This window comes from Oryzias latipes, chromosome 5, assembly GCF_002234675.1.
Source record: "Oryzias latipes chromosome 5, ASM223467v1".
Lineage (NCBI taxonomy): Eukaryota > Metazoa > Chordata > Actinopteri > Beloniformes > Adrianichthyidae > Oryzias > Oryzias latipes.
Genome location: NC_019863.2, coordinates 1,796,485 through 1,818,272, shown reverse-complemented (window position 1 = coordinate 1,818,272; position 21,788 = coordinate 1,796,485). Strand labels below are relative to the sequence as shown.

The 21,788-nt window shown below is 41.2% G+C and overlaps 1 protein-coding gene across 1 annotated transcript; it reads left to right on the top strand.

Annotated features, from left to right (window-relative positions):
- The first annotated feature begins 9,941 nt into the window (after positions 1-9,941).
- Positions 9,942-21,770, top strand: fbxo42 (F-box protein 42). The gene is made up of 10 exons (XM_004086102.4): positions 9,942-10,373; positions 11,207-11,486; positions 12,328-12,444; positions 12,886-13,020; positions 13,319-13,472; positions 13,653-13,763; positions 15,266-15,362; positions 15,434-15,490; positions 15,582-15,698; positions 20,193-21,770. Exons 2-10 carry the CDS (start codon positions 11,213-11,215, stop codon positions 21,243-21,245), a joined length of 2,115 nt encoding a protein of 704 aa, XP_004086150.1. The 5' UTR covers positions 9,942-10,373; positions 11,207-11,212; the 3' UTR covers positions 21,246-21,770.
- The last annotated feature ends 18 nt before the right edge of the window (positions 21,771-21,788 follow it).

Here is a 21,788-nt window from a genome sequence, read left to right as displayed (position 1 = left end):
TTTCATCCCTGTTTTTTGATTATACCCCAAAAAAACCAGTTCATTTATTTTTATTATAAGGTTTATTGTGTTTATCATAATGTTTATGTTTATTATAATGGTGTCTTATTTCTCTCAAGGGTGAAGTAAGACTTAGTGGCTCCTGCTGGGTTTTGGTGAGTATTTAATCTGAATGGATGTTCCATTGTCTAAGTTTTTTCTAAAGGAAAGTGTCTGACATCATGTTTTCTGTGATTCTTCAAGGTGTTACACCTGAGGTTTGCATTCCTCCACCACTGCGCTTATGAAATTCGATACTTTTTCCAACTTTGACAATAAAATGTGCACAGGTACAACTTTCCTAGACCTTACAAAAGCTTTTGATTTGGTATATAATTACCTGCTTTTGGACCAATCATTTGCAGTTGGTTTGTCTAATATGTCACTCTTGTGGTTTAATTCTTATTTTCATTATCGCTGTCAGGGTCTGTTATTTAGGGTAAGCTTGTTCAATTTTACTGCAATAAACGAAGATATCCCTCAAGGATCGACCCTAGGGCCAATAGTATTCTCCATTTCTATTGATGACCTGCCAAATTGCTGTTCAAAATGTAATGTTCATCTTTATGCAGATGATGCAATTATTTATTGCTCTAAGCCAAGTATCACAGAGATTAATATTTCTTTGCAGCAGGATTTTGACTCAATACAATGTTGGATGAACTCATAACTCATAACCTATACTATATACAGTACAGACCAAAAGTTTGGACACACCTTCTCATTCAGAGTTTTCTTTATTTTCATGACTATGAAAATTGTAGATTCACACTGAAGGCATCAAAATTATGAATTAACGCATGTGGAATTATATACATAACAAAAAAGTGTGAAACAACTGAAAATATGTCATATTGTAGGTTCTACATTTGATTTTGATTTGATTTGAAATGGTTTATTTCAAGCAATTAAGTAGAAATAACACACAAAAGCAATATAATCATCAGTTATACATTCATACAGTGACTAATCAAACTTAGGATAATTAGACATATTAATAAATATTGCTTGAAAGGGAGTGGATGGAAGCGAACTTATATAATCCCACCCCGTTATACTGTAACCATTTTATTACATGATTTATCAATATCCGGTTCCTAGCTTTTATCAGACAGAATTTACATAGTTGCCACCTTTTGCTTTGATTACTGCTTTGCTCACTCTTGGCATTCTCTTGATGAGCTTCTAGAGGTAGTCACCTGAAATGTTTTCCACTTCACAGGTGTGCCCTGTCAGGTTTAATAAGTGTGATTTCTGGCCTTATAAATGGGGTTGGGACCATCAGTTGTGTTGTGCAGAAGTCAGGTGGAACCACAGCTGATAGTCCTACTGAATAGACTGTTAGAGTTTGCATTATGGCAAGAAAAAAGCAGATAAGTACAGAAAAACGAGTGGCCATCATTACTTTAAGAAATGAAGGTCAGTCAGTCCAAAAAATTGGGAAAACTTTGAAAGTGTTCCCAAGTGCAGTCACAAAAACCATCTACAAAGAAACTGGCTCACATGTGGACCACCCCAGGAAAGGAAGACCAAGAGTCACCTCTGCTGCAGAGGATAAGTTCATCTGAGTCAGCAGCCTCAGAAATGGCAGCTTAACAGCAGCTCAGATTAGAGAGCAGGTCAATGGCACACAGAGTTCTAGCAGCAGACACATCTCTACAACAACTGTTCAGAGGAGACTGTGTGAATCAGGCCTTTATGCTAGAATATCTGCTAGGAAACCACTGCTAAAGAAAGGCAACAAGCAGAAGAGACTTGTTTGGGCTAAAGAACACAAGGAATGGACATTAGACCATGGAAATCTGGGCTTTGGTCTGATGAGTCCAAATTGGAGATGTTTGGTTCCAACCACCGTGTCTTTGTGCGACGCAGAAAAGGTGAACGGATGGACTCTACATGCCTGGTTCCCACCGTGAAGCATGGAGGAGGAGGTGTGATGGTGTGGGGGTTCTTTGCTGGTGACACTGTTGGGGATTTATTCCAAATTGAAGGTACACTGAACCAGCATGGCTACCACAGCATCTTGCAGCAGCATGCTATTCCATCCGGTTTGCGTTTAGTTGGACCATCATTCATTTTTCAACAGGACAATGACCCCAAACACACCTCCAGGCTGTGTAGGGGCTATTTGACCAAGAAGGAGAGTGATGGGGGGCTGCACCAGATGACCTGGGGCCTCATTTATAAACGTTGGGTACGCACAAAAGAAGGCGTACGCCACTCTCTACGCAATAGTTGATATTTATAAAAAGCAAACTTGACGGGAAAATGTGCGGTCCTTCACGCAAGCTCTGACCCAGGCGTACGCACAAAAACGGGTGAAATGAGAAACGGCGACACCGTCGGCAGATGGAAGAAACACGTGAAAGTGAAAATGACAATCCTGCCTCTCAGAAATGACATGAAGACTTCACAAAGCAAGTCTTACAATTAACAGCTACACGAACACCCGTTTGATCGATCAGCAGTGAAACAAACAAAAAAATCAAACGAAAATTACAACAGAAATTCAAATGAACACATATTTGCAAAATGAAAAGTGAAATATGTTCTGCAATATTGGCATGTTGTGCAATTCATCCTCATAAATAATATAGTTAACAGAACGAAATAATGTACAAAACTGATATTCTCGTCAGTGTGTCCGTCTGGCGGAGCAGATATAGGTGCAATTAGACAGACAGACAGACATATTAATTGTCCACTGGGGAAAGTTGTTTTCATAGTAAAACATTTCTTCATAAGCTACGGAATTATGGTATTCATACATATGCCTTTAGTTTGTTTTATTTTTGATAAAACAATGTATGGCGTATGTCTCAACCATTCAGAAAGCAACAAGAAATTACATTTGCGCAGATCAATTTCCCATTTCCACGTCGATTATTACCGACATCTGTAGCTTGTCAGATGTAATTAAATGGAGGGAAATAAAATGCCCCATCACAATGCGTAATGACGCACAATGGCTGATCTTGCACTCTTAGAAGATGTGGCAAATGGAAGAATTCAGAGTGAACACATCTTTAGACAGCAAGAAGACTTGCTGGCAAACGAGGACGAGTGGCTTATGAGCCGGTTCCGACTTCCTCGAGCCGTCCTGTTGGACCTCTGCTGGCTTTTGGGCCCGGCGTTACAGAGGAGCACTCGGAGGAACCACACGCGTCACCCTGTGCATCTGGCGCTCCGGTGTCCCCCCCCGGTGGCAGAGATACTCTTGCGATGGAGCGCTAGACTTTTTTTTGACGACTTTGATGTCCGACCATTACTTTTTTATGTCGGCCACGGTCCGAGGTTGTGAGGCTACAGTATTTACGGCGTCTGCCACCGTCTGCCACTCACGTGCCTTTTTGTAATCAGCCCACACTGTGCCCTCCAAACAACACTTTTCTCCTCTTTTCCACCTCGCCAACGATAACTTCTACTTCACATTGAGTGAAGTTTTGTTTTTTTGATTTCCTCTCTGTGTTTGCCATGGTTTTGCAAGCCATGAATATTAATTTGTGGGCGTTTCACGGACTATTTATGGGCAACTATGGGCGTGTCATGAAGCCACAAAAGCTGCGCTGCATTTAGAATTGGTTGTGATTTATTAAGGGAAAGATGCGTAGGATGTGCGTGCGCACGGTTTTATAAATCCGAATATTTCTGTGCGTACGCACGTCCTATGTTTCATCCGTACGCCACTTCTGACGCAAATCCTACGCAAAGTTTTATAAATGAGGCCCCTGGCCTCAACAGTCACCGGACCTGAACCCAATCTAGATGGTTTGGGGTGAGCTGGACCGCAGAGTGAAGGCAAAAGGGCCAACAAGTGCTAAGCATTCTGGGAACTCCTTCAAGACTGTTGGAAGACCATTTCAGGTGATTACCTCTGGAAGCTCATCCACAGAATGCTAAGATTGTGCAAAGCAGTAATATAAGCAAAAGGTGGCTACTATGAAGAACCTACAATATGACATATTTTCAGTTGTTTCACACTTTTTTGTTATGTATTTAATTCCACATGTGTTTATTCATAGTTTTGATGTCTTCAGTGTGAATCTACAATTTTCATAGTCATGAAAATAAAGAAAACTCTGCATGAGAATGTGTGTCCAAACCTTTGGTCTGTATTATATAATATATATAGAGGTGTAAATTGTGAGCTATTGTGTTGCCTATGAATATGTGTGAGTGTTTTGTGTCATCCGTTTTTGCCAAATTAGTTTTGTTTATTTTTTCTTTGCTGATTTTTGCTCTGCCATGCTTGTTTGAATTTGTTTATACTGGAGAGGAGGACCCTCTCGAAAACAAGATGTTTCATCTCAAGAAGGTATGTATCCTCCCATTTGTGATTCAAAATGTCTAAAAACAATAAAAAAATCATCTTCAGACCAAACAAACACAAAAAACAGCTGAAGCACATTTGAGGTCAACATGATTTTATTCCTATGATTTACATGCGGCCCTTAGGACACATAATCAGGAAACACAGCATCAATTTTCATTGTTATGCTGACGATACGCAGTTGTATTTATCCATGAAGCCTGACCAGAATGACCAGATAGAGAAACTGAACGCCTGCATCAGTGACATCAAGACCTGGATGACAATTAATTACCTCCTCTTGAACCCAGAAAAAACTGAGGTCATTATATTTGGTCCTAAAAACCTCAGAGATACTCTGTCTGCTCAGATAGTCTCCCTGGATGGCATAAGTATAGCCCCCAATTCCACAGTTAGAAACCTTGATTTGACCAGGATTTATCATTTAAGGCTCACATATCTCAGGCGTGTAGAACTGCCTTTTTTCACCTTCGGAATATTGCTAAGATCAGAAATCTACTTTCTAAGAGTGATGCTGAAAAACTCATCCATGCATTTGTTACGTCGAGGCTGGATTACTGTAACTCCTTGTTAGCAGCGTGTCCTAAGAGTTCCTTAAGAAGTCTCCAGCTTGTTCAGAACGCAGCTGCTAGATTGTTAGCTGGAACTAGCAGAAGAGATCACATCACTCCTGTGTTGGTTTCACTTCACTGGATCCCAGTTGATTCTAGAATCAAGTTAAAATTCTCCTGCTTACCTATAAGGCCTTACATGGAATGGCCCCATCCTACATTAAAGACCTCATAGTCCCTTACCATCCAAACAGAACACTTCACTCACTAAATGCAGGACTGCTTGTGGTTCCTAGAATTAATAAAAGTACAGTTGGAGGTAGAGCGTTTAGCCACCAACCCCCTGTTTTATGGAATAAGCTCTCAGCTCATGGAAGAGAGGCCGACTCAGTTTCTACATTCAATGTTAAGGCCCGTACACACCGGGACGAATATTCGCCAGCGTTTTTCGCCAGCGTTTTTTGTGTTCACACCCAGGCGATTTTCGCTGACGATGAGCCGAGCGAACATGCAATTTCATTCCCTGACATTAGATGGCGCTTAATGTAAAACAGAAATACTCCTGTACACAAGGTGGCGCTGCGCAACTTTAGGCTTCTTAAACTTGCTTTTCCCTCAGAAGAAGAGAGCAAGTATTTACGCGCTTGTCAGAATCATACAAAGAAAACATGAATATTTCACGCACCAGTAGCTCCAACTGGTGCTTGGTTCAGGGATATTTTAGAATGTCCGTCATTATTTCGTCGTGGCAGTGTAGACGCCAATGAGTTATATCACTAGAGGAGACATCACGTGGTTCCTCATGGGAGGAGAGCACCGCCATCTTGGTGAGGTCAAGTTACTGCTGCAGTGAATGCATGTGAACACATTTTTTGCATAATGCCAGTTCATCGTGCGGGTTTCAACTGCCAAAATCAGAAAAATGAGTCCATGAAGGAGGAAGGTATATCATTTCACAGGTAAGTATTTTAATTTTTTTTCTTTTAAGGCTGCAGGGGCTTCATTAATAGAACACATGTTGACATGCTTGATGCTGCAGGTCTGTTATCAACATGCTGCATGATGTACATTTATTTTGCTGTCAATATAAATGTACATTTTATTTTGCTAAACCTGTATACAGCATACTAGGCTATTTATACAGATTTATACATTTCTGACTCAGTGACTGAGTCAGGTTTCCAATGGACTCAGACTTCAGGAAAAAGTGGATCTTGGCTATCAAAAGAGTTAACCCAGATGGATCACTGTGGTACCAACTAGAAATACAGTCTGGCTGTTCAAAACATTTGTGGAAACAGATTTTGATAAGAGGCCAGATTGTTTTTTTAGGGTAAATCTATTGTTCACTTTTGGACTTCTTTTGATTATTATTATTATTATTATTATTATTATTATTATTATTATTATTATTATTATTATTATTATTATTATTATTATTGTTGTTGTTGTTAATAATAATAATAATATAATTATTTTTTTTTATTATTTATTGACTTATTATTTATTGTTTGTATTGACTTACGATTGATTTATTAATATTATTATTATTATTATTATTGACTTATTGTTGGGTTTTTCTAAATAATTTAAATTGCATGTCGAAGAGGTCTAAAACTTCTAAATGTTTAGAAATTAATTTTAAAAATTCTTTCTAATAATTTTTTTATTTGTAAGAAGTCCTGCAACAATGCATTTTCATTCAAGTTTGAGCTTTTAAGGCTGACTCTTCTTTTTTTTCCTCTTAAGGCTGACTCTTCTTTAACAACAACAAATGATGTATGTATATATATATATTATATACATAAAATATAATATATTTATATATATGTATAAATATATTTAAATCTAAAAATATATACAGTTTATAAAAGCTACTTAGACACCACCAAAATCAATGGAAATCAATGTCAAGTGGGCGTCGTCGACCTCACCAAGATGGCGTCGTGCTCCGCCACCGTCGGCCAGGCTTCTAAAGCGGGCGTGTCTCCTCTAGTGATAAAACTCATTGGTAGACGCTACTTGGCGCTGGTATGTGTGCTCAGAAAGGCAGTTTGATGTTTGAGCGCCCCCAAGTTGTGTTTTACTGTAACTTCAGAAGCTCCAGACACGTGTGCAAAAGCGCCGTTCTCATTGGTCGTATAGTTTTCGACGCAGCACGTCAAACCAAAAAAACAAACCCGAGGCGTTTTTTTTAAAAAGTGACGCTTTGACGCGTGGCGTTTTTTCGCGTTGGTGTGCACACTCACATTGGTGCCCTTTGTTTAGTCACGAGGCGTTAAACGTCGGCGAAAATCGCGGGCGAAATTCGTCCCGGTGAAAACAGGCCTTTAGGCTTAAAACATTCCTCTTTGGACAGGCTTATTGTCAGACTAGCTAGTATTCAGAGATTTTTTAACTTATTGGTAACATATTAGAATTCAACGTAAGAACAATAACAATTAGGCTACGTTCACACTGTTGTTAGTGGGCTGCTAGAGGTTAGAAGCTGGGGAACGTATGGTGCACTGGGGTTCTGTCCTCTGTTCTGATCTACTTCTACTCTCCGTCTGTCCTATATTCTTGATCATTTATCATTCGTTCAGTTCTCCATGCCAATGGGGGACCTTTCTGTGTGGAGTTTGCATGTTCTCCCCGTGCATGCGTGGGTTATCTCCGGGGACTCCGGCTTCCTCCCACCGTCCAAAAACATTGCTTAATAAGTTCATTGGTAACTCTAAATTGTCCCTATGGTCATGAGCTCTGGGTCATGACTGAAAGAACAAGGTCCTGAATAAAGGGGCTGAAATGAGCTTCCTCCGTAGGGTGGCTGGGCGCTCCCTTAGGGTGAGAAGCTCTGTCACCCGCGGAGAGCTCGGAGTAGAACGGCTTCTCCTCCGCATTGAAAGGAGCCAGTTGAGGTGGCTCGGGCATCTAGTCCTGATGCCTCCTGGACGCCTCCCTGGAGAGGTGTTCCAGGCATGTCCCACTGGGCGGAGGCCTTGTGGAAGACCCAGGACACGCTGGAGTGACTGTGTCTGTCGGCTGGCCTGGGAACGCCTCGGGGTTCCCCCAGAAGAGCTGGAGGAAGTGGCTGGGGCGAGGGAAGTCTGGCCATCTCTGCTTAGACTGCTGCCCCCGCGACCTGGATAAGTGGAGGAAGATGGATGGATGGAAGGAAATTGTCCCTAGGTGTGAATGTGAGAGTGCGTGGGTGTGTGATTGTGGACACTCTGCCCTGCGACAAACTGGCGACCTGTCCAGGGTGTCCCCTGCCTTCACCCACAAGTGGCCAGGATAGGCTCCAGCAGCCCCGTGACCCCGAAAGGGACAAACGGAAGAAGATAAATGAAAAAAAAAAGGGAAAAAAAGAGTTCTCCATGCCTCTGTTTGGTGCAGTGGGATTCATGTACTGTCCCTCTTTCCCCTCCTGGGGAGTGGGAGTGCTTCCAGATTCCAGTTGGCTCATCCGTGCTCCTGTTCCTGACCGAGTACCTCGTCTCTACTCCTGCTCCTACACCTGGCTCTGGATCCTGCCTCTGGCTCGTCTCGCGCCCCCAACCTTCCCCCAACTCCATCTGGATGAAGCTTGTCTGCTGGACTATTTCAACATGTAGTTGTAGAGTTAGATAAGTCAATTATTCTCTAAGAGTTCTGGTTCATCACCTCTCCATCCTGGGGGAGGATCCCTCCTTCATGTGGACACCCCTGAGGTTTTTCTTTTTTTCCGGAATCCGTTTTTTTTAATGGGTTTTTCTCTACCACGAAGGAGGGTCCAAGATGCCAGTTTTTGTTTAGTCTGTTTAGTTAGTTAAGTTTGGGATTTTCCTATTCAATTTTATGTTGTCATCATCCTTATGATTTTATGTTTACTTTTCAAACACCGGCCCATTGAGATGACTGTTGTTGTGATTTTGGGCTGTACAAATAAAGTTGAATTGAACTGAATTGAACCAAAAACACGATTTTCATTGGAGTGGGTCTTTCATGTGGGTAAATAGTGGGTAAATAGTGGGTTCCATCATCAAAAGGCAGCAGACATACAGTATATATTGGTCTGCATGCTGTCGTAGATGTACATCACTATTCATTGTGTTGAAAAGGACACCTCTTTTGAGGGGTTTTGAGGCAAAGATATTTGGGTTATCACACACATACACTGAGAAATACATGACTGCCTTTAATGTTTAAGTCACCACTTGGAGTGCTCAAATAATTGTTTACATAACCTTAAAAATACTTTCAAAGACTTAAACATTTATAAACATCACACTAGCAGCTGGTCTGTAAGTATGCAGACCGCCCACCTTGCATGTTTTATGAGTGCCTTTTTTTAGAATGCAGCGCTGCAGCTCTACTACATTTTGATAAAAGCACCTGCTGTATTTACACACTGCAAAAACAGTATAAAAAAACGAATAAAAAAAGATTATGCCTTGGCAGATTTTCTTTAAGAAAAGACAAAAATCTGCCACTGAAGTGAGAAAAATTGTCCTACCAAGAATTCCAACTTTAAGAAAAAAAATTCCCAAGGCATGTTTCTCATAAGATTATTTTGCTGTTAAAAAAACTGTCTTGATAAGAATCTTTTTATTTGGCTTGACAGAAAATAAAATAAAATTTCGAGAAAGGAGGGTCTTTTTTTTAAAAACTTTCTTAAGATTCAGTTTTAGCGGTCCAGACTTAGAAAGTTCTATTTATTTCTTTTAAGAAATGTTTGTTGTTCTGTAATACACAAATCATATATCAAACCAAAGCAAAACAGTGACCCAAAAATCAAGAAATGAACCAAATTATGGAGAAAGTGAATCGTTGCAGACTTAGTACTCTTCCTACACTCACTAGTATTATCACTAAAATAAATATTAAGTGTTCTACTTTTGGCTAAAGCATATTCATTTCACTAATGTTACTTTCTTCTTGAAGTAATTAAAACAAAAAAATATTCACTCACTTGTGCTAATACTAAAATGTTGTTTTCATCTTAATTGATCCCAGGTACAAAATGTGTTGTTTTTTTTAAACTTTTTTTAAACTAATAATTATTTAATAATCATCCTATTGTCAATCTTTTTGTAAATAATAATTATTTAATAATCATCCTATTGTCAATCATTTCTAAGTGCGGGCTGGAGGAGCACCGCGCCACTTCACAGGACGCCGTTACCGGATGGAAACGCGGCCCATGTAAGCTTTCATTGTTTCGTCTTCTACCGTCTCCTGCGGCCCCCCAGGCGGCAGCCAGCCAGCCCTCGGCGGGGGCAGCGTCCGAGGATCCGCCCTGTTCCACACAGACGGACGGAGGCAGCCCGAGCGGAGCTCAGCTGCCGGGCGAGGAGGAGGAAGCTGCTACGCGCTCAGCGGAAGATGGCGACCGTACGGAGGCTGCTGAGGACTCACCGGAGCTGATACCGGGGAGCCGGAAAGCAGAGACACGCGCTCTGAGCCCAGAACACAACAGGTCCAAACCAACGGTACCAACCACCTTTCGGCCGTTTTATTGTAATGTTGACAATATTGTAGAAGTTAATTCAGAAGACTGACTTACAAACACACACACAGCCACATCTATGCTGAGGCTAACATTAGCAAAGATCATCTACAGAAGCTAGGAGGATGCGGTTTTAGCTCTCACTGTCTACTTACAGGGATGATAAGTCGACAGGAAAGTGAAAGTGGGGTTTAACATTTCTTTAAACACACGATAATGCAGAGAAAATAAACACTTGGAGAACTCACGGAGTTAAAGATCAAGAATTGTTGGCTAGCATTAGCTTCGAATATGATGGGTTAGCTAGCGCTAGCTTGCTTTCAATTAATCTTTTAGGTTTAAACGTTAAATTTACGGCAAATTTATGTGCAAGCGAAATGCAGATTATATATCCTGATTCATAATTTGAAATATATCAGATACAGTTGTTAATGTTTCTTTATTGACATTAACGAGCCTTGGTTAAATTAGCATTATTAGCCGAACTAAGTTTAATTTTGAGGACGAATAAATTGCTGGTTTTAACGAAGAACATTTGTACATCTAGCTTTAAAAAGGATCGGATGGTTGCAGTTGTTTTTTTCTTCTTTTTTCATCTTTTATATTCGATGTGAAGATGGGTTTTTGAAAGCTTTGGCCAGATTATTCAATATTTGTTTGCAGTCTTTGTGAGATTTGTGTTAGGTTTTTATTCTTCTTTGCAACCAATGCATTCAAATTCTGTTCATAATGTTTTTTTTACAATGTAAAGTGGATGCCTTTATAAGGTAATTCCTGTTCACCTAGTCTTATGTTTTTTTGTGCCTTTATCCATAGACAATAATGTCCCATCCCCCTGACAATGAAGATGGATACTTGGTTGCTATGGATACAGAAGAGGATGGAATAGACGCTTCTGGGATAACGGAGGAAGCAGATTTAAAGATGGGGTCATGTACACAAGAAGGCTGTGTGGACAGTGGTGCCAAAAGAGAAGGGAGAACAATGGTGGAGCTGCCAGAAGAAGTTCTTGAGTATATTTTGTCCTTCCTATCTCCATACCAGGAGCACAAAACTGCCGCACTTGTGTGCAAGCAGTGGTATCGTCTAATTAAAGGTATGTCTCTCCAGTCTGTGTAAATACTTTTCTACTAAATAGTTTCACAGCTTGACTTTTTTTTTAATATTATGTTCAGCATTGCATAGAGCTGGGCGATATGTCCGAAAAATAAAATCTACGATTTTTTTCATTCCAAATTCGATTTAATCGATTTTTGTTTGTTTGAATTTAAAGTTTAATTTAAATAAGAGTCAAAATACTTTAAATTATTCTCCAAATGACCCTCATCTAATTAGGAGGGCAACATCTAACATAAAAGCTCCATCTGATTGGCCAAATGCATAAAAGGATTTATTCTATTCATTAAATCGTCCAAGTTGCCAAAAGATTGTTTTAGCACATTTAAGGTTTACCATTTATTGGGATTTTCGTGGACTTTTGCGAAATGGATATTGCACAGCTTGAAATTGTGATAACGATAAGTTTGCGAGTAATTGTGCAGGCCTAGCTTTTACTTTCTTTAACAAAAATGCCAAATGATGGAATGTATTTGACAAAAAATTGTGCGGCACGTGCACTAGTTTTTTTTCTCAGTCTGGTGGAAGTAGCTCCTCTCTGCTTGCTGCTGTCTTCACATCTGCGCTCTGCGAAAGACCAACCGACTGAGTTTACTCCGAACAACGGAAGAGAGCAGAGAGCTGGAAAAATAACATCTCAATTTTCCCGAAACTAAATACCGGTAGTCAAAATATACAAATTCAATTAAATCGATCAATCGCCCAGCCCTAGTACCCTCATCTCCTTGGGCACACACAGGAACAGTTATTTTAAAAGTTAAAACCCTTTTTGTGTATCCCTGTCATTAGTGTCATCACTACTTGTACTTTCTTTGGTTCAGGTGTTGCCCATCAGTGTTACCATGGTTTTTTGAGAGCAGTCCAGGAGGGAAACATCCAGTGGGAAAGTCGTACATACCCATACCCAGGAACCCCAATCACTCAGCGGTTTTCACACAGTTAGTACAAGCTGCTGTAACACGTTGAAGTGCTTTTTGTCTGTCTATTATTATTTCATTCACACATTTCTTTCGTCCTGTATGACTAAGTAAAAAAAACATGCTATAAAAAAAGAGCAAAAAGAGGAAAAATACTTTTATATTTAGAGATGTCTTTTTATACAAAAGTACACAAAATCATGTGTAATATAAGTTCTGTAACAATATAAGTAATTACTGCCAATGGCAGGTAGCAATTATTATAAAAAAATAACGTATTTTGGCCAGAACACACTACATTTAGTTAGGAAAGCCCTGGTCAGATGTTCGGCCTTAGTAACTAAGCACAGTTTGGTTAAGAACACATTAAACATGTTGACCTCTCATTCAAGCTGCTGTTTACTTTTATTTAAAGTTTTCAACAATATTTTCTGCTAACATTTTGTTGTTCTGTGTGTTCAGGTTCATGTTATTATGACCTAAATCAGTCCATGTATGTGTTTGGGGGCTGCACACAGAGTAGTTGCAATGCTGCCTTCAATGACCTATGGAGACTCGACCTCAACAGCAAAGAGTGGATTCGCCCTTTAGCCTCAGGTGAGACTTCTGCACAGAGAAGCAGTTCTGTACCCCTACAACACGTAGCTCTGCTTACAAAAAAAACATTGTTGTGTGAAGAACTTTGGGAGGGCAATTTAATAAATGTGTACCACAGAAAAATGAGTTGATTTGTTTGTCAGCATGACCATGAATAAATAAAGGAACCTAAATAAAGACTTAACATATGACTTAACAGATCAGTTAGCATTTCCCTATCTCTATATGTGCTTAATATTGATTGAATGAGGTATATTTATGAAAACATGATTGTTAAATGTATTCTCATCTTCTCCAGGCTCCTATCCCTCTCCTAAAGCTGGAGCGACTCTCGTGATGCACAAAGATTTATTAGTGCTTTTTGGGGGGTGGACACGGCCCAGCCCTTACCCTCTGCACCAACCAGAAAGGTTCTTTGATGAAATCCACACCTACTCCCCATCCAAGAACTGGTAAGTTGGGTTGGGTTGAGTTGGGTTGAGTTGGGTTGAGTTGGGTTGAGTTGGGTTGAGTTGGGTTGAGTTGGGTTGGGTTGGGTTGGAAGGTGTCATTGTGGTAGACGATCTCAAACTTTGACTCGAGTACATTTCTTTCCCATTGTTTTAGTGGTTCTTTTTCTGTGTCTGTCTCAGGTGGAATTGTATAGTAACAACACATGGACCTCCACCTATGGCCGGCCACTCTTCCTCTGTGATCAGAAACAACATGGTGGTGTTTGGTGGATCGTTGGGAGCGCGTCAAATGTAAGAATGGCAGCTTTACAAAATCCCTGTCTCATGACAGAGATTCTATATTTTATGTTGCATCGTTTTCTACCGGGTTCCTCTTTAGCAAAAGCGTGACTGACTATTGTTACTATTTGAAAATAACTTCAGTCACTGTTGATGGACCACATTTTTCCCTTGAACAACTTTTAAAGTATACAGATCTATAAATGACATAGTTAGGATAAAGTAGCTTAGTGGTCATTAATATGTGGATTACTGTAGAGCACTGGTCCTTTGCTAAAACGTCTTACAACCTTTTGTGGTTTTGCAGTTTTACAAGTTTTATATTTGTGTAGTTTCGCATGTTGTTGTTGTTTTGTTTTTTTGTTTTCTTCTTGCTGATTAGATGTAAACCATTTTCAACCAATCGTTCAGTTTTTCAAATCTACAGAAATCTTTGATCACCAGCAGATCTTTGTTTTCATTCTGTAACACTGGACTTGTTTTTTTTATGAAGGTTTGATCTTTGAGAGTTTAAACAAGAGAGAGAAGAATGAAACTGTTCCCATCTGTCTGAGAAAAGAGTATAAAGGTGTAGTGAGGAGTCTTATCACCTTAAAACATCTGGAATAATTCTGAAATTGGATTTCACCTATTGTGGGTTATTTTTAGAAGGTTACAAAATTGTAATCCTTACTTTTGCTCGAAACTCTCTTCATTACACAGAAAGTACTTCACAAACTGTAGTTTTTAGTTTTATCTGAAGCAATTAATTTTTTTTAATTTATGATGTCATTTAAAAACATTTGACAAAAAGAAAAAAGAAATAAATAAACCAAGTTAAATAATGCGGAATGAAAATACACCTTAAGGCTAATAACTAAATAGAATATAAAACGACTACATGAATAAATAAAGGTGGACTGCCAGACGGCGTCAATTTTTTCTGAAACAGAAACAAAAATATGACAGAAATGGCTGATTTTGAGCTGGTTGAAAAGGAGGAGAAACACATTTTGTTTCTAAGTTGGAAAGATGATTGTTGTCACTGAACAGAGATATTTGTGAGGTTCAGGTGAGATGACACAGCTCTTGTTGGATCCTCTTCCTGTTAACCACACCTTATTTAAGTGTTTGTCTACAGTGATGTGTCGAGGAAATATCTTTGACCTTTGTCTCTTTAGCAGCCCAGAAAATATGGAGACAGGATAGCCAGTGCAGCAACAGCAGCAATCCTTACCTCATGCATTTTTAGCTGTCAGTGGGAAGCTGTCAGGTGACGTTTACTAACCCAGCTAAGCTTTAGATGCATGGTGGCATTCAGGGGCTGCAGTTTTATTCAGCTAGCAGATCCGGCCCCACAGTCAAAAGCTCCTGCTCTCTGCGTGGGTTTCAGACGGGTTTAAGTCTGCAGACACTCTGATGCAAAGCCCGGTGTTTCATAGGAAGTGATGTCATGGAGTTCACCTGTGTATGAGGCAATGCTGAAGAACAGCTGTCACCTCACAAGTGTTTGTGTTTTTACTTCTATTAATTAGGAGTAACGAAGTCTGGGTTCTGGATCTTGAGCAGTGGGCGTGGTCCAAACCCGCAGTCTCTGGCCCATCGCCCCACCCGCGTGGAGGCCAGTCACAGGTTAGTGGACCTAAGCAGATAAATCAGTTATGCCGTCATTTCTCCCGGTAAAACAAACTTTTTTTCACTAGATTGTCATTGATGAGAAGACGTTGCTGATCTTGGGAGGCTGTGGTGGTCCTAATGCAGTACGGTCTTTGTCTTTATTGTTATTATTCAATTTTTGTGTCAGAAAAGCAAAGATGGTCAGTTATGACGTTTACACTTTTGTGCTTCAAGCTCCTTAAAGACGCCTGGCTCCTCCACATGGACAGTCCAGCGTGGAGATGGCAGCAGCTGCAGGTGGGAAATGAGGACCATGGAGCTCCAGAGCTGTGGTGTCATCCAGCTTGTAAGGTAGGTGTGCTTTTCAGGAGAGCTGTGGGTTGTTCCTTAGGGGACGATCCGATCCGATTCACAGATTAAACCACGACTCTTCAAATGTCGTGTCTGAATGATTACTAGATGTATGTTTTTTTACTGAAAAGTAAAACATGTATTTAATCATCATCATTTATACCTTTAGAACAGCGGATCAGAATCAGCTAAACTTTTAACAGCAAATCCTGAAAATGGTTTTTCGTCCTCAAAGTTTAGCTGACAACAGTCCTAGTAGATCAATAGCTGCGATGACATCTGCAAAATAGAACTGTGTACATAGGCCCCGAAAAACGTTATATAGCTATATGAAACGTTTACATGCGCCACACTTTGGTGTGTCTAAAATACCAGAAACTAAATAGCGAGTTCTGTTGTAAACACACAAAGCTGCAACACAGAGCGAAAAGATCTTCCAAACGTGGCTTTATCATTGTTAGGATTATTATTAAACTTCCTGTGTGCTCAGAATTTTTTTAATTGTGCGGCCAGTGGTTTATACTTGGTCCAAAGCAAGAGTTAGGGTTATGCTAATACGTGCCAACAACAACATCTAGCTTTGGATGAACTTAAGATCCATGTGGTCAATGCTGCTATGTCCATCTTGGCTGCACGTAAATATGTGGGAATAACAGCAGCCTTTATTTTGTCGGGACACGACTGGAAACACAAATTTAAATGATTGTTTACACGGTTTCTCAGGACTGTGTGGAGATTAGGGTTGTGCCGATGGACGATACCATCGTTCATCGTGATGGGTGACTGACATCACGATGGAGAGACACCATGCGAGTCGACACCATAAGCCGCGGTTACATGTGCAAAATATCTTGATGGGATCAATGGTCGGATTAGAATCCAACCGCGTTCATGGTTCCAGAAAAATGTTTTCAGAATATAACAAACGCTCACTAAGGTCACACTTTCGGTCGGAATAAATCTTTCGCACATGCGCAGTAGGGTTTGAAAAACCGGAAGAGGATACAAGTTCCGCCGAGCGGCTATTTTTTTTTTTTTAAACTTTATTGAATGTAACAATTCAATACAAAACAATGTTAAACATCGCCGAGCGGCTATATACATTGACATGTCAGCTTGGTAATATACCAGACGATCTTCTAAACATGCTTTTAATAATGTCACGATTATTATGAAACACCTGTTCGCTCATCATTTAAATTTTAATCCGTGTGGTCAGTGCTTTTTCTGAACGGAGCCGGAAAGAAGCCAGGATTAGCAGTATGCTAACACGGGCTAACAACATTAGCTTTGGGTGGCGCTGCATCCTGGCTGCACGTAAACATGTGGGAATAACATCAGCCTTTATTTAGTCTTTAGTGGGGATGGCTCGGACACACGCTCCGAAAACCACAAAACAGTATCACTCGCCAAGCGCTAAAGTGGAACCCACAAGGCAAAAGAAATCCAGGACGGCCCAAAACAACATGGCAGAGAACAACGGCGGCGGAAGCCAAATCTCTTGGATTATCATGGGGCCAGTTAGAAACCGCGGCCCAGGACAGGAGAGGCTGGAGAGACCTAGTAGACGCCCTATGCCCCGACAGGGGTGAAGAGGATAAATAATAATATAATAATAATTTATTTAGTCGGGACACGACTGGAAACACAAATCCACGTGATTCTTTGAATGTTTTCTAAGGACTAAGCGACATTTCTGCTTTGAAGCTCACACAGCCCCACAGCGCTGTGTGTGTGTGTGTGCTGACGATCCGAGCTGTGCTCAGAGACACACACTTTTAGACCCGGTTCTGAGTTCGGTAGCTTGTTCCCCTAGAGCTGCGGGACGGATCACAGTCTTAAATCTCCCACACCGCTCATGTAACAAAGCACCCCCCCTCCCCCTTCCCATCAAACACAAAGCTGTAAGTCTGCGCTCCACCGGTCCACTTGACTAGTTAAGTGCGGGAGCGGACTACTTCTTGTCTATTTTGTTTGTTACTTTTTTTGTTAAAGTCACTTCCCCTCAGTTTATACTGGATCATCGCGGATTAGTCATTAGTTGGGAAATAAAATAAATAAAGTAATAAAGTAAAATAACAAATAGCAATTATATAAGAACAAAAAATGTAAAAATACCCCCCCCCACCCCGATGGTTGACAACAAACATCGTCAACGGCCAATTTAGGGGACATCGCCCAAGAACGGCGTGTTTAGATGACACATTTTTATTCGGATCAGGCGTTTCTTCCTTTCCATGGAAACACAGCACTGACAAGAAGATGGGAAATGAAGACACAGCAAAACCTCAATAAAAACGGAACAACTAGAAAACACTCGCAGTCCTGACAGAAGTGTTTCCAACATGTTTTATACACCAACTGATCACAAGATTTTCCTAATATTTAGAATTTCATATTAATTATATTTTAATTCAAGCTTTAGTGTGAAGTTGTATTTATTGCTGGTGACGGTAATCTTGCTCATACGCCTTGATTAGTTCATATACTTAAAAACCAACATTAGTTGCAGTTTGGAGTGAAAATTCCATTTCCTGAAGTGTATTTTTACTTCACTCTATATCATTTATAAAGAGCACAAAACAGCGATCTGGGACATCAAACTGTTTTTTTCCTGGAACGGATCGCAACAATCCAAGTATTTGCTCTGCAAAAGAATGGGCCTAAAAATAAAAAGAGAAAAGTATTAAAAACAAAATCACTAGACCGTAGTAGATGTTAGTATTTTTTTACATAACAAGAAATCTTACAATAAATTATCAAATTCTAGAAAGAAAGCGTTTCACACAAGTATACAAAAGAGAAAAATAAGCTGAAAGAAAGCTAACTTTCTTCTAAAAAAGTTTTTTTTAGAAGTTCTAAGTAGTGGTTTGTATTTTTTACCTAACTATAGACTAGTGTGATAAGTGGAACTGACATATTTTAGAGCAAAATGTGAGCAAAATGATCTTAGTGCAGGTCGGCCCATATTCATGAATCCAAAAGTAGCACTTATTATTAGAACATAAATCTAATGACAATGAATGGCAGTCTAACTTATCAACATTTACTGAACTTTAAAAAACATCACTAAAAAGAACCCCAAAATTACATTGACTTTTTGGATTCTTAATATAAAGTTTAGCTACTGTCCAGAGAATGGAGCAAAGGGAATTTGACTCATTTGAATAATAATTTCCTTATTTCTACATCCTTGCTTTTAATGAGACAAAATATTTACTACTGTGAGGATTTTTGAGAAAAGCTTCTAGAAGTTGTAGAGCCAAGACAAGATCAAACACCTTCAAACCTGGTCAGATACAAATGAACATCTAAAAACAAGGAAGTGGAGGCTTTCACGGATCATATCAACACAGTCGACAAGAACATCAATTTCTCCAGGGAAGACACAAAGGGGAATAGTCTAGCCTTTCTAGACTGTGCAGTGATCATTGGAGATGACAGACAGCTCCAGGTTGAAGTGTACAGGAAGCCTACTCACACAGATCAGTATCTGTTATTTGACTCAAATCACCCCTTACAGCACAAACTAGGCGTTATCAGGACATTACAACACAGAGCCCAGGAGGTCCCCACAAGCTCTGACGGAAAGAAGAAGGAAGAGCAACATATCCGCCAAGCCCTCCAAACCTGTGGGTATCCCAAGTGGGCATTCACCAGATCCCAACATACAGGAAAACAAGACAAGAAGGAGCAAGAGCCTAAAGGGAACAGTATTTCAATTCCTTATATCTCAGGCCTGTCTGAAAACTTAAAAGGATTTTCAAACAACATAACATCCCAGTTCATCTCAAACCTGTTAATACTCTCAGACAACAACTGGTTCATCCAAAGGACAAAATTCCCAGCTACAAACAGAGTAATGTTGTGTACTCTATCCACTGCAAAGAGAACTGCAAGGAACAGTATATAGGAGAAACCAAACAACCTCTACACAAACAGCTTTACCAACATTGCATAGCCAACCCAAGTGGACTAGAGTCTGCAGTGCATCTCCACCTGAAGGCCACAAACCACTCATTCGAGGACAGTGAAGTCAGAATTCTAGCCAGAGAGCAAGGATGGTTTGAGCGAGGAGTGAAAGAAGCCATCTTTGTCAAGAAGGATAAACCTTCTCTTAATAAGAATGGTGGTCTCAGGTTTATTCTTCCATCCATCTACGGCAGTGTCTTGAAACCTAAACAAACCAAACCAGTTCCACCTGAGTCTTTAAGAGCTGAAAGAGATGACCAGGTTGGGGAGGGAGTCACTGTCTCCCCAACCCTCAGCTGAGGACAAAGGACTCTTAATAACCCAAAACCATGTAGGATAAGTACGTTGGTAACGGGGTGAAACGTCTTCTAACTTTAAAAACCAAGTCCGGATGACAACCTTTAAACCTACTACTATAATCTAAAAACAAGGTTTTAAATCTTGCCTTCTGTACTTTGTTTTTTTGTAATGTGTTCCTTTCCCCCGTCAATCTGTTCTGTCTCTCTCTGTTTGGACCTAAAGGTGGGCCAGTGCGTGGTGGTCTTCTCGCAGGCTCCATCTGGGCGTGCTCCCCTCAGCCCGAGCCTAAACTCCCGCCCCTCCCCCATAAGTGCCACGCCCGCCCCCCTGGGTCCGGAGCCATCCTCCCTGCGTTCCCAGTCTCCTGTTCGGAGCGGCGCCGCTGGCGTTGTCCTGGGAGCTGCAGAAGAAGCTCCGTGCGTGAACGGCCGGTGGGGCACCCTGAGGCCGCGACCATCGGCTCGAGGAGGCGTGCGAGATTGCAGCCCATCTTCTTCCCAGCAGCCTTCACCTTCACAGGGCCCAGATAGCCCTCCTATTCCTCCACTCCCTCCTTTAATCAACGGGTCCTCCCCCTCTCCTCGGACCAGCCCAGCTCAGGCGGCGTCTCCTCCCTCTCGCCCTCACCTAGCCGCATCCACAGACTATGGCTGGGAGTCTCCGCCCTCTGCAGCTCATCACCCCGAGTTTCCCAGCACTAATGGCCTGCACACCCCCCCCTCGAGCTCCCCACTCACACCCCCCGGAGCGGTGTCTCCCGCTGCCTTAAGACGAGGACTGGAGGCGGTGAAGAACAAGCCTTCCTCATCATTGCCATCCTCATCGTCGTCTTCCCTTCAGACACAGGGGACTTCTTCTGTTGGTGGGAGTGGGGGAGGCGGAACCGGTCCTTCAGGAACCCCTCCGTCATCCTCCTCCAGCCCCCCACAAGTTGCTGGAGCTGATGGACATGCTATTCCGCCGATAGCGCGACGCCTTGGCCACCACCCACCACAGAGCCTAAATGTAGGAAAACCTTTGTACCAGTCTCTCAACTGCAAGCCAATGCAGATGTACGTCCTGGACGTGTCCCGGGCCAAGTCTGCCGGGGTCGTGTCCTGGAAGGTTTACGGGAATGGAACGCCCGCAGTGACCGGGCCTCCAGAAACCAGCCTTCACACTGTGGTGCAGGGCCGAGGAGAGCTCATTATCTTTGGAGGTCTGATGGACAAAAAACAGAATGTGAAGTACTACCCCAAAACCAATGCCTTGTACTTTGTACGTGCTAAAAGGTAATGCAGCTACAGGTCAGGTGTGACTGGAAAAACAGACTCTTCGCCCTGTGAGAACACAAGGGAACCGACACACAAGGCCTTTTCCTGAAGTGAAAAAGAAAATCAGAAAGCATTGCTAATTGTTTCACTCTCACTGTTGTCCCCTTTGCCTACTGTGAGCATTCAACAGGAAGAACTTTACCTGAACTTTCCTCAAATATTGCGTACTTTGAATGAGTGTGTGAGTGTTTGTGGTTGCAGTGAATAAGAAGTTCTGGACTTTTTTGACTTTGTCAAAACCCAAACAGCTATACAAAAACCTTTTTTTTGTGTCGCCCCCTCAAGACTCGGACAGAGCAAAAACTTTAGAGGACCACCTTTTTGCTTTTTGTATCACTCTTCAAGCCTGCAACGTTTACATTAAGGATGAGGAGAGCGCGTTCGTTTGCGTGTGCACGGCGACGGTTACGACATGTCGACTGACGCTTTGGTGGGCCGTGTGGCGCTGTGCTATAAACATAGTTAATTAATAAAGACCTCCATGTTAGCTGTGCTGTCCTGAAGT

What these genes read in the sequence shown, in the direction of transcription:
- fbxo42 (XM_004086102.4), top strand. Translation starts at nt 11,213, where the DNA reads ATGTCCCATCCCCCTGACAATGAAGATGGATACTTGGTTGCTATGGAT. An exon ending in TACTCCCCATCCAAGAACTG is followed by an intron (nt 13,473 to 13,652) that starts GTAAGTTGGGTT and finishes TGTCTGTCTCAG; the next exon opens with GTGGAATTGTATAGTAACAA. An exon ending in GCTGTGGTGGTCCTAATGCA is followed by an intron (nt 15,491 to 15,581) that starts GTACGGTCTTTG and finishes TTGTGCTTCAAG; the next exon opens with CTCCTTAAAGACGCCTGGCT.